This window comes from Channa argus, chromosome 6, assembly GCF_033026475.1.
Source record: "Channa argus isolate prfri chromosome 6, Channa argus male v1.0, whole genome shotgun sequence".
Taxonomy (NCBI): Eukaryota; Metazoa; Chordata; class Actinopteri; order Anabantiformes; family Channidae; genus Channa; species Channa argus.
In genome coordinates, this window is record NC_090202.1 from 18,143,631 (window position 1) to 18,156,561 (window position 12,931).

The 12,931-nt window shown below is 38.3% G+C and overlaps 1 protein-coding gene across 5 annotated transcripts in view; it reads left to right on the forward strand.

Moving 5' to 3' along the window:
* The window catches only part of igsf11 (immunoglobulin superfamily member 11), a 94,575-nt gene extending 82,616 nt beyond the window's left edge, over positions 1 to 11,959 (forward strand). For all 5 annotated transcript variants that reach the window (XM_067508778.1, XM_067508780.1, XM_067508781.1 and 2 more), the window contains 5 exons: positions 2,741 to 2,948; positions 3,241 to 3,396; positions 7,234 to 7,356; positions 7,918 to 8,065; positions 8,870 to 11,959. In XM_067508778.1, the coding sequence (XP_067364879.1) occupies positions 2,741 to 2,948; positions 3,241 to 3,396; positions 7,234 to 7,356; positions 7,918 to 8,065; positions 8,870 to 9,425 (1,191 nt within the window). In that variant the 3' untranslated portion in view covers positions 9,426 to 11,959. The remainder of the gene's footprint in view (positions 1 to 2,740; positions 2,949 to 3,240; positions 3,397 to 7,233; positions 7,357 to 7,917; positions 8,066 to 8,869) is intronic.
* Positions 11,960 to 12,931: the final 972 nt, after the last annotated feature.

Consider the following 12,931-nt stretch of genomic DNA (forward strand, 5'->3'; position numbering starts at 1 on the left):
TTCTACAGTGACATATTAAACCCTTGTCTCCTTACAAACACATTTGTGTAAGTGACCTGTTTATTTTGGCTAAATCTCGTTTCAGGTGGTTTTTTGTTTATTACCTGCCTTATGTACCAGTCCCACAGACCACGGTTTATGTATTGTATTGCTACAATCAGTTCCAACTTTCTCTGCATTTGTTTTTTTAATGTCTTATTCCCTATACAGCTTCTATTCCACCCCAAGGTGTCCAAGGAGCTGAAATTTCTCTTTGAATTTCTTTTCCTTACAGTGATTAGGTTTTTCCCCTTATGTATTAAAAAAGGTATTTTGTCTTTTGTCTCTCCCTTGTCTTTTTAGTTTTAGCTTGTGTACGCTGTCCTTGAATGCACAACAAAGGAAACAGAAAAACAACAATTGGCCAATGATTCTGAACACATACTAAAATACAGCACAAAAACAACAAAAATACTGCAGTTTGATGGAAGTATGCTTGTGAAATATTCTGTAGTATTCTACTTGAAATAAATTTGGGCCCATATTGTTCAGAACGTGTCTCAGAGGATAGAAGGAGATAACAGTGGCAGCTTACAGTCAGTAAATTGAAGGAAGGCTGTGGGGGTTTAGAGGTTTATTTAGGCTTTACTGAGTGATGGCAGTGTCCCTCATGTCTGGGGCCAACAGGGTCCTTAGGGTCACTCAGAAGTAGGCTATGGAGACTGGTACACTGAAAGAGAATATCTGAATGTTTACTGTGTGCATCCAGCTGTGGCTCACACTCACAGGATGGATCATAGAGACTACAGCACGGTGTGTATGGATGCTTGTACTGTATGTGTATAGGATTTTAGGAGGGAAAGCATGTAGCAGAGATTTAGGGTGTCCATCTAGTCCAACTAGAGTTCTTAGGGCCATCCGCCATCTGAATATCAGCCATGACCTCTTTTCTCCCTGTGTACAGCTACAAAGCCAACTGGTTCACTCGAGAGCATGAGGTGATTTATACAGTACGTGGACATAATGTAGATGTGTATCAACACTGTAGACAGATTTAAAATTTCCATTTAGAGCTGTAAAACGCACAAATAGTACAAATACATATTGTACATATGTTCATTACAGTGTTTGTTTTGGGCATAATTTATTCCTATGCTTTGATTGATAGTGAGAAATTCAAATCCTAAAGAAAAAGCAACGACAGGTGTGTGCACAGTTACTGTATGGCCAGCTTTAATCATCTGCTCGTTCATGCACACACACACACACACACACACAAGCAGAATTTTACATGCAAGGCCGATTGATTGGATCACTTTCTCTAAGCATTGGGATTACTGTGTTTTGTCAGGTCATCGTGAGTGTACAGTCAGGTCATACTGGTGTCGTCTGCTAGAGGTGGGCAGAGTGGACAGTCAGACCACACAACTATTGGAGTGAGAAACAGTAACTATGGCAGAACAATCACACAATCATGCACACACAACGGATATACTTCTCATGAGTAAATTAATCCACATTGAGACACTGAAACACACGCACACACACATAGTGTTGATGCAGTTGCAGGCTCTCATCACAGCTGAGGAGCTGCCCATTCATCTGCACATAAGAGGACAAAGCGAGCGCATTGCACTCAGGAAATTGCAGCTACGCAATTTACAACCGTTAAGCAGCAGTGGAGGACGCAGTCGCATACACATCCCTGCATTTTGATCAGAACTAACACACACACACACACACAGTGCAGTGCTGTGCTAGTTGTTTCCCTGCATGGGTCTTTGAACAGTTCAATGAGGGCTCTTTTCACCAACTTGAATAGCCCCTCTGATTCCCCTCCGTGCTTTGTGTGTGAGTATCTGTGTGTGAGTTGGTGCGCGTGAGTCCTGGGCTTGCGTGCACATACCATGTGTTTGTGCATGTCCTCTTCATCTTTTGTGTGGGCCCAGCTGAGGGGTGAGACCTGTTTTGCATGTGGCTGAACCTCAACGAGCCGTTCAGCCCAAGTTTGAGGGTCATTCTTTAATTTGGACCTTGGATAAGCGTACAGTATCTCAATGTCAAGTCATAAATTCACCAAAACAAGCATGTTCACACTGTGATAATTCTCAAAGTTCACTGATATAATGATAAGAAGTGACATTCTCTTTCAGTTTCTTGATGAATTTGATTTCCTGTGCAGAACACTGCTTCTGTTGCTTCTCTTAGATTCATCGTATTGCAGTTTTTATATTTCCGAGTTAAAATGTTTTCAATTATGCATTCTGTACCATTTAGTGGATGCTTTTATCTGAAGAGCCGTATATTACCATGAAAGCATACTTTTACTATGGGCTACTTTATCCAGTGAGATAGAAAGGGCCACTCACAAATAAAAGGTTTTTTTGTTTGTTTGTCTGTCTGTTTATTCTTAGTTCATAGAGTCTGTTCTGTCCTTTTACTTATTCTGTCCACTGTCAAGTTATTTTTCAACCATGTCTCCCTCTAGTGAGAAATATTTGTAATAGTCTACTAAAGGAAGTGTCCAAGATCATACGCAGATCCCTAGACAGGCATAAGATTTGTATAATATTTAGTTTTTTTAACAGGATTTAAACTATATAAGTTTTTGACTTTTTGTACATTACTTGTACAGTTTTTGTACATCACCTGTACATGTCCATCTCTTTACCACCATGTTGTTCACTTCTTTTTCCCGGCCCCACCATGACTTCTGTTTCTCTCACCCGTTCCTTCTCCTCCCAATTACATCTCAATCCAGGTGATCATTTACCAGGGCGGTCAGGTGTTTAGCCTCGCCAACCACCTCAATGGTCGTGTGGGTTTTGTGGCTACCATGCCAAGTACAAGTGCCTCCATCTTCATCAACAATACCCAGCTGTCGGACACTGGGACCTACCAGTGCCTGGTCAACAATCTCCCAGACAGAGGGGGGCGTAACATCGGTGTCATTGGGCTCACCGTCTTGGGTAACTAACTGCACATCACTGCAGATTTCTTTGTTTGCTGACCTGTTCCACAGTTAACAGAACTTACTTATAGTATTCCATTGTTGGAAACTTGTTGGCCCCTAACTTGAATGGCAGCATTTTCAGATTTCAAATGTAGAGCATTAAAGACAGATAAACTCTTGTAAGACATTTAAACTAAAAGTTTATTTTTCAGGTTATAAGTACCAAGAAGAATTATTTAAGCTAGAATAGAAAAAAAAATCTTTGTAAAGTGGTTAACATAGCACCTCCCACTCTCTCCATCTGCCAGTTCCCCCTTCAGTGCCAGCATGTCGAATCCAGGGCACTCTGGATGTAGGCAGTGACATCATGCTGATCTGCAGCTCAGACGAAGGTATCCCCACACCGTCCTACTCCTGGGAGAAGTTGGACACTCTGCCCAAGCTGCCGCACAACGCCATGCAAGGTATTACAAACAAGCTGGCCGTCGGAGTTCCCTTTTGCCCTACCTTTGCGGGTAAATCTCACACGCATAGTGCAGCGCAGACTCAGCAACAATGCCACCATCATCACCACCCGTCATGTGTCAGGCCCAAACTACTGCCCGCCCGAAGGTTCCCCTCCTCTGATCCTGCTGAGGGGTGATTATGAATGGTTGGATTGATTGATGGATGGAGTGATTTTAACAATGAGTTTGTGTCTGTGTATTAGGAACATGATTGTGTATGAGCAAAGCAATGGTTTGTCCTTCTCTCATGCTGAAATCCAACTCTTGAGTATTCACAGTTTATCTGAAAGGTTTTCGTGTTTTATACTAAACTGCTACAGTCTCCATGGTTGTATTGCTTCAACCTGAACTAAGCAGTACTGATAGTAGTGATGGGTGGAATAAACCTTATGAAGCTCTGGTTCTTTACTTCCATTTAAACCTTTGTACAAAGCAAGTACAAGAACAGAACATTGCAGAATATTTGTTCAGAAGTGTTTTATTAAAAGTAGATGTGACCATGTGAAGTTAAAGTAATAAGTTGTTGAAAACCCTTAGCTATAAATATTGCTGACACTCGATGTTATTTAACTTTTCTTGGTAAATTTAAAGGTCATTGACAGCGTTGACCTGTGCTTTATAGTTACCATTTCTGTCAGATTTCTTGTTGTTCTTTTATAATATTATTCCCATAAAGCGCAATTGTTCTACTGTAAACTGCAATTATTCTTTCATTTTATGAGAATAATCTCCCTACTTTAGCTCGGGGCGGCAGTGGCTCAGTTGGTACAGTGGCTGCCTAACGATAGGGTTTAAGGTTCACGCCCAGCTCTTCCCGACCACATGTCGAAGTGTCTCTGGGCAAGACACTGAACCCCCAACAGCCCATCCCCATCCCCAGCCGTGCATTGCTGGTCCCAAGCTCAGTAGAAATTGGGGAGGGTTGTGTGAGGAAGGGCATCTGGCGTAAGAAAAACTGTGCGAAATCAACATGCAGACAAATGATTTGCTGACCCTGAACTCACAGGATAAGCTGAAAGGACAAAAAAAATAAATCTGCCTAGTTTACTAGTTAAGCATCTACAGCAGCGGTAAGTGGTCTGCACTCAAAGCACTTTACACTGCTTCTTATTCACACTCACACTCACCAGGAGCAACTAAGTTGGGGTTCAGTGTCTTGCTGAAGGACACTTTGACATGTGACTGGAGCAGTTCGGGATCGAACCAACAACTGTGGGATTGGTGGACGACCACTCTACCTGCCCCTTTGGCATTTAAAGCATTGAACATCATCAGTTATTGGACCTAAAACATGAACATGAACAAAGCTTCAGAGTTTCAGAAACAATCTCCGATCTCTACCAGGTGGTGAACTACAACCCTTCCAACTTCTCGGTTGGTTTGGTTTTCAGCATCAGAGCTCTGTTGAAGTGGACTCTCCTTTTCTTTTTCCAGCTGCCCATTGTACAGTCAAATAATCTTCATCACCACTTACTTTCTTTGTTTGTACACTACTGCTTAACAAAGGCTGAATGTAAAACCTTATTTTCCAAAAGGTGGGACACTGTGTAAATTGTAAATACAAAGTGGGTACTACTACTACTAGTACAAGTAGTACTACTACTGAGTGACTACTTTGATTGAAATAGTACAAAGACAACATATCAGGTATGGGTAAAATTCCCACTTGCTTACCTTACAAGCTTTCTCCAATTCCATAATATTTACCCACTCTTCATGTGCAAAATTTCTTCTTAATTCTTATGGCCACAACAGTTTCACACTAGGTAACTCATTATTTGTCAAGTTATTTGATATTCTGTAAATCTATGGGGTTGTGTGGCACTCAAGGGATAAAATTACCCTCTTCATAGATCTCCAATGGTGTGTGCCATGGGCCCCAGATTATGGCTGGATTGTACCACAGTGAGGACTATGTCTGTGCATATTGTGACATTTTGTACATGCAATGAATTGTAGTGCAGGGTTTGTTCAACTTTCTAACTGGGATAATTTCTCACTAGGACTAAGATTTTGCCTACTTAAGAGTGGAGAGTTTCCCTACTTAAATGATAGAGAGTATAGTCTAGGATCCAGTAGGCGTTAACCTTGTTTCTGTCTAGAAGCATATAATTTCCTTAATTTAATTCTGGGTCTTTTCCCTCCCCAAAGAAATTTTCAACTATGTCATCAGACCTTTTACAAAAGATTTGGAGGTATTGTAATTGGCAGCATCATGACTCTGTAATTCTTACAAATTTAGTGTTATATAATGACAATAGCCCCTATTGTCTTTAAATTTGTTAAAAAAAAACAAAAATAAAAATGTAACTCGTTAGGTCATATGATAGTTTTCCACTTTACCTTATTTCATCTTCTGGATCTTGTTTATGATTGTTTCTATGCATGGAAGAATGTTGTGCTGCCTAAAGGCCCAAAGATCACAACTATTTATTATTGGTTTTGGCCTTGTATCTTGTGTACAGAGATTTCTCTGGATTCTCTAAGTCATTAATGATATTTTGGACCATTTTTCTTGAATTGTTGAGCTTGATGTTGTCTCGAATGAACCTTATCTCATTCTTACTGGCAAATTTGATTCCAGGTGTTATTATTATTAATTTTAACATAATAATAATAATAATAATAATAATAATAATAATAATAATAATAATAATAATAATAATAATAATTATTATTATTATTATTATGCATTAGACAACTTTTTGTAATATGCTCATGGTAACAAATTCCAAAGGAGCACATGTTTTTCAAATAACAATTAACATGTTCAGTTTCAACATTTGATGTATTGCTTTTGTACTATTTACAATGTAAAATATGTTTAAACGATTTGCAAATCATTGCATTCTCTCTCTCACTCTCTCTCTCACTCTCTGTCTTTTCTTTACTCAACGTCCCAACTTTTGAAGAAATATGTAGATGTCACACAGAGGTCACACAGATAGATAGAGGTTAATAATAAAAAAGGTTTATGAGAAAGTGGTTAGCATTAGTGAGATGCTGGTTATCTTATCTAGTATTAGTGCTTTAATACATTAACATCTAACAGAGTTTCAAAGAGGCAAAGTACCTCAACAAAATCACAGTGAGACTGGTAAAAAGCTGCCACTAATGGAAAGATTGTAAGATTTAGGCATGTAACCTTTAACATGTATCACCACTATTCATCACCACTTCATAGCTATTGGATAATGTGTACGTTATTCACACAGTTAGTCATACAGTGTTAAATGAAATACTAATATTATGCCTACTACATACTAATAACAAAGTTGTGCTGTTGTCTCACCAGATTTGACATGTCTTATCCTTTACATAAAAAAAAAAAACAAAACAAACAAAAAAAGCTTTTCCCATGTTTTGTTTGTCTTATTGTTTGTTAGAGGGTTTTTTTTCTGCTGCTAAATTGTTGTCAGCTGTTTTAAGAGAACCCAAACATCAAGTACATGCCGGAGTTCTTCTTCCTAATTCCTAGAAGTGCACATCGTATTAACTGCAAGACACAACTCATTACCATATTTTAAAGAAAGGAATCTGCAGTTTTACTTTTTCATTGCACAATATAACTTACTGGCATTGCTTGTAATAAAGGTGTGTAGCACCCTCTATTGGTAGGTAATAAAAAGATAAAGATGAAGAAACCAAAATGAACCAAGTTTTTTAAGACAGTGGGAATGGCAGTTTAACAAATTAAAAATTAACTCATATTGTATGTGGCCCCTCCGATATTGTGCTTTGTGCATTGTGTGTTGTAGTTATTTTAATTACTCTGTGACTGTGTGTGTCCTCCAGACCAGATGCAGGGCACCGTTACGCTGAGAAACATAAGCACCAGCACCTCAGGACTTTACCAGTGCACCTCAAGCAATGCTATTGGCAAGAGCACATGTCTGCTCAATGTGCAGGTTGTGGCGCGTAAGTAGAACACCCTATTAAAATACCCGTGTTTGTTTGGTTCTGTACATTGTAAGACCCATACTCTCTGTTACTCTTCTCACTGAGAAATTCACAGATGGTCTTCTTCCTGAGCGTCACGTGTCAGGAATACAGATAAACAATCTGAACAAAAAGCAAACAAACAATACAACCAAAAGTCAAGACCAGAGCATCTTGTTGACAGCAGCATTTCCCGTATCTGACAGCAATCAGAGAAATTTAGTAGACAGAGTCAGGTTAGGTCATACAGGGTCAGACAGTTTGGATAGCTTGACGGAAGGGACTGTAACATGCTTTTTTCAGTTCGCAGTGTTTGACAGGCCTATTCTTGGTGTCATAAATCTGCTTACCAAGTGCTGACTCACTTGGTATTACAAGTGAGTCAGTATTTAATAAAATTCAGTATTTAATAAAAAGGAAATATCAACATTAGATTTAAATACTGAATTTAATTCCTTGAAAGTGTGGAAAAGTACAGTTAATCCAACTAGTTCTTTCCTCAGTTGTGAAAATGTCTTCTCTCATCCCCTTTCCTTCTAGCCCAGCCTCAGAGTGTCGGTCTGATAGCAGGAACCATTGCCACAGGAGTCCTGGCTCTCATCATCTGTTCCCTGTTAGTGGCGGTCTCACTTTTCTACTGGAAGAACAAGAACAAATATGAGGAGGAGGAGATCCCCAATGAGATCAGGTTGGTCACTTTTGCATTTGCAACCTTGAGCTGCCACTTGCCTGTGCATTACACAAAGCCAGCAAGCAATGGGTTTCTCATTGCAGTCACAAGGATTCAGCTCTTTGGAGTATTGAGCTTCAACAAACGGTTGTAGTCTTGGCAACTCCCTTTGCTATTGCATACTTTGTACAGGTGTTTAAGCTGCTGTGCTGTATATTTAACAGGGTCCATAAACATCTATACAGAGTGCAAAAATGAATAAATAAGTACAGTAGTATTTAGAGTCTGAATGTATGCTGCAGAGAAGCTCATTAAATATTTAGCATAAATCCTCTGTGGTGAATGAAAAATTAAAAGAATAAAGTAATTGGTTATGTTATTGCTACATAACCAATAGCAATATATAATAAAGAGACATTGCATGCATGCCAACACAGTTTAAGTTCTCTATGAAAAAAAAAAAACAGGAAAAGGAAGGAATATGCCAAACTAATAAAACATTGACTTCACTCCACTGTCTTTTCATGCAGAAATTATGTGGGTGATATCCTGGTGAGATCCTTAAGAAATTAAACTTGCAGGTCGTAAACCCAAACAATGACCTAAAAGATAACAGGAACTGTAATCAGGCAATAATTCTCTGTGTGTTCATTAATGATTGACTCTGTCACATTGTTTGTAATTATTTGGTTAAAGAATGTTTAAAGAAATTAATTAGAGCAGCTTTAACTTATATTTTAGCCGAGCTATTTAACAGGTGCACAAGGTCTATATTTTCTTCTTCAACCAAACAAACACTTCTTTGGCATCTCTCCTGAACAGAGAAGATGACCTTCCTCCTAAGAGGTCATCATCAGTGAAGGCCTTCCATGCAGATGCCTCCTCCTCAGAGAACGACACACTCACCTCCACCAACACCTACAACAGCCGCTACTGGCACAACCCCAAACCCAACTATGACACCAACTCCTACACTCGCTACAACGGAGATACACGCCAGGTCTTCTCCACTGCTGCCCATGGTGCCCATGGACATGCACAGGCCCAGAATGCAGGACATGGCCACAGTACAGTGGTCACAGCGCCAGGCTCAGCGCCGCTGTCCCGTCACACACAGCCCACAACAGCAACGACGGCATCATTTGCAAATGGTAGCCACACACTTCCACCACCCAAGACTTTAGTGGTGACCACAAACTCTGCTCCATCTCCTCCCACCATGGTGCGCAGCAACGGCTCTGTGAGCCTCAAACCAGTGGTGACGTCCGCACATGGGCAGCACACGCACTCCTATGCAGTGAGCCAGGCCACACTGGAGAGGATGGGGGCAGTACCTGTCATGGTGCCCGCCCAGAGCAGAGCAGGCTCGCTGGTCTGAAGTCGGATTTAATGAACTGACTTAATGAGTGTTAGGTTGTGATGGTTAAAATCCACTGATGAAATCCACTCATGACGGTGTATATGGGCTGAAGCAGCCCACTGCCCTTTACAACTGTAGTATGTCTTTCTTTATGTCTTGACCTTTTTATCTGAAAACAAACTGGAATTTTACAGTGCAGAGTTCATTAAATGCCAATTCCTTGATGGACAGAACCCTCCATTTTGTAGACAAGCATTACAAGGAATTTGATCATCCCTATGTTGGATGGGTTTTAAAGTGGGAACTGTTGTCAACCATTTGGATGCTTACAGTTCTCATTCAGGGCTGGACCTTGTGGTGATTGTGTGTTTTGTTTCGTTTTTTTTTTTTTGTTTTTTTCCTTTTTTGACTCAATTTAGCACAAGGCATTTTCATCTCAGTGTGTCCATACTGCATGGTCAGACAGGAGTGAACTCCTTCATACAGTAAAGGTGCGTGTCTCTTAATTTAGGATAACAAATTAATTTCATATTATTTCTTCTGATTACTTCTTCTCACACAGTTGTCATTTTAATTGATTATAATGACTGTGAAGATAAGTGTTATGCATTGAAATGTCTGTTTGGAGCAACCTAAAGGATAGGAGTGGTTGACTGGTGGAGGTTTAAAAGGCCTTAGAGAGGTGTTTTATTGGGTGCAATACATTGAGAAATATACTCTGTCTTTGAATGGAAACATTTTAATTACATTTTTTGCACTTTTAAAGTAATATATCAAAACTGCTGTCTTTCAAACAATAACCAAGTCTTACTGAAATGCTTTACCCGTACAACTAATATTGAACATTTTCAGAATATACAATTTGGGGATATGAAACAATGCTGGTGATATCTAAAGAAAGTACAACTGCTGGATTTTTCAGAGAATACAAAAGTACACATACACAACAGGAAGCTACCCTGCCCCTGATTTCAAGTTGAACCTCCAGATGGTGGATTTTGCAGTTGTCTGTGTTCAGCCTTGCTGTCATCGTAATATGGTTCATTGCACATTGGTGCTGCTTTAAGATGATGTGGATTAGAGGATGTCTTATTTCATAAATGCTTTATAAAGAAACAAATATATATTTAAAAGGTGTCCTCCTCCCCCCACCCCCCACTGACAAAGGCTAACACCTACTGTTTTCTACTGTACATATTGTAACTACAACAGTAGGCTAGATTGTGATTCAAAGAAAATACATGACATCAACACATATTTCAACTTGTGTCTTAATTTTTTTAAAGTTCTTTTTCTATTATTATAGAGAACAACCTGGGTTTGACTGTGTTTTTGATTTCAATTAAGGGACATTTTTTTAAATATATATTCATTTTCTAATGGGAAGGCTACTACATTACAATATCTGAGGTAAATACAGTATAGTAAGGGTTAACACTAATAGTCATATGTTTATTATGAATAATGGACACCTATGCTGTAGAAAGTAGGTAGAAAGTACCACTGTGTTTATTAACTGTATTTATTTTTTTAACCAAATCTCACCAGTTGAAAAATACACTTCCCAAATTTAGCAGTTATTTTTTCTTTGTGTGAATGCACAACATCAATAAGTACTTGTAGCTCTAATGCAATATTTGATACAACAATTATGTGTGTGTTGGTTTCATACAGTGTTGGAAAGTGTTTTCTCCCTTTAAGCAATGCCTCGTGTAATGACAAATTTATGGGTTTTAGTTAAACAGGCCCTTTAACTAAAATGTTTAACTTTTGTGCTAACATTACAAAAAGTTCTCCAACACTAACATAAATCATCTCATTACTTGTTGAAAATGTTTATTTTTTAATAATTATTTCATTCAGATGATTTCACCAACTTTTTTTCTTTTTAGCGGGTATTTTATTACTTTCAAATGCAATGTTTTTTTTTAAGTTGACGGAATTGAAACTTCAAGAAGAAGACGTTTTAGCACTTAGTTTAGAGTAACCCAAAAGTATTTAGAGTATTGAGCCAAAATACTCAGTTTTATTTGTGTTAATTATCAAATCTATAAATGGAGTCACAGAAACAGACCTGATGAGAACTAATCAACCATGATTTTTCATCGCAGCTTATTGTTAGAGATGTACTGTATAGGCCTGCAGTTTACACAGCAATTCTGAATTATCCCTGATTTTTTTGTTGTTTTTTTATTTCAGTGTTCTATCAGTTGCTGCAATATGTACCAGTCCATATTACTTTCAGGTCTGACTACAGTTACACACACACACACACACACACACACACACACACACACACACACACACACACACACACACACACACACACAACTTATTTCTGTATTTCTTTAATTTGTTTCAACTTCCCCCCAAGAGGGAGGCACTTCTGTGTGGCAGAGCTTCAGTGCTTTAGTTAACTCTGTAACACACACACACACACACATTGATTTAAAATTATAGAGATGCTAAAAGAGATCAAATGATCAAACATCGCTAATCATCTCCTTTCTGTTTTGTCCGACAGTGTTTTTAGAATAAAGTCTTTTAGTCTATGTCTGTATAAGTTTCACTCTATGCTCTTACACTGGATGACAACATTAAAAAAGAACTGCTCTTCTAATTTCTCTTGCTTTGTTCTCTTCATAGAGAATGACGAGCTGGAAAAGCTAACCTGGGATTATTTGACTCTTAATTCTATCCTCCAATTTGCAATAGAGTGTGCAATCAGTACAAAACTACTGGATTTGACTTTGATTAAATAAATATAACATATTCCACCCTGGCTATAGCCTGGCATATGGTAAACACAGAAATATATGAGTTGTGTATATAGATAAATAAAGACATGTGATATATTGCCAATAGTAAAAACAATCTGCAAATCTGTATAAAATTACATCTTGTTCTTACTGTTGGGTTAAAATGAAATAGGAAAAAATAACATTGGAACTTGTAGTGAATAAATATTGTTAATACGTTTTAATCAGCATCCTGCTTATTTGTTTGTCAGTATGTGTGTATGCTGCTGCCGTTTCTTGTATTTAAGGTAAAGCCTTTAAAGAATATATCTTTTACTATTTTAGATATTAAAATATAGTACTAAGTCAGCGTACAAAAGGTCTCATTAAGGTATTATGTTCAGGAGTAACAGTTCAGTCTTACTGAGGCTGTGTAATATGAATAACACATTTCAAGCTTTGCTCAGTAAGCTTTCTATGAACCCTATTCATCGAGCCTTTGGTGCTGCTGCAGGCTGTTAAGACAACCATATAGAAGGGGAGCTGTGGTGAATAACAATATGAAAAATATGCTGTGTGCTACTTTCTTCATGCACTTGTGGTTTCTATTCTCTAGACAAATTGTGTAATACTGACAACATGAAATGCTCTCAGAAAATAGATATAGAATCTGTTACAGAAACTATATGCACAGATGTATTTCTTGTAGTCTAAGATGATTAGAATATTGATGATGAAAGTATGTACCAATATACTGTGTAGGTGCTTGTGTAGATTATTAAGTTC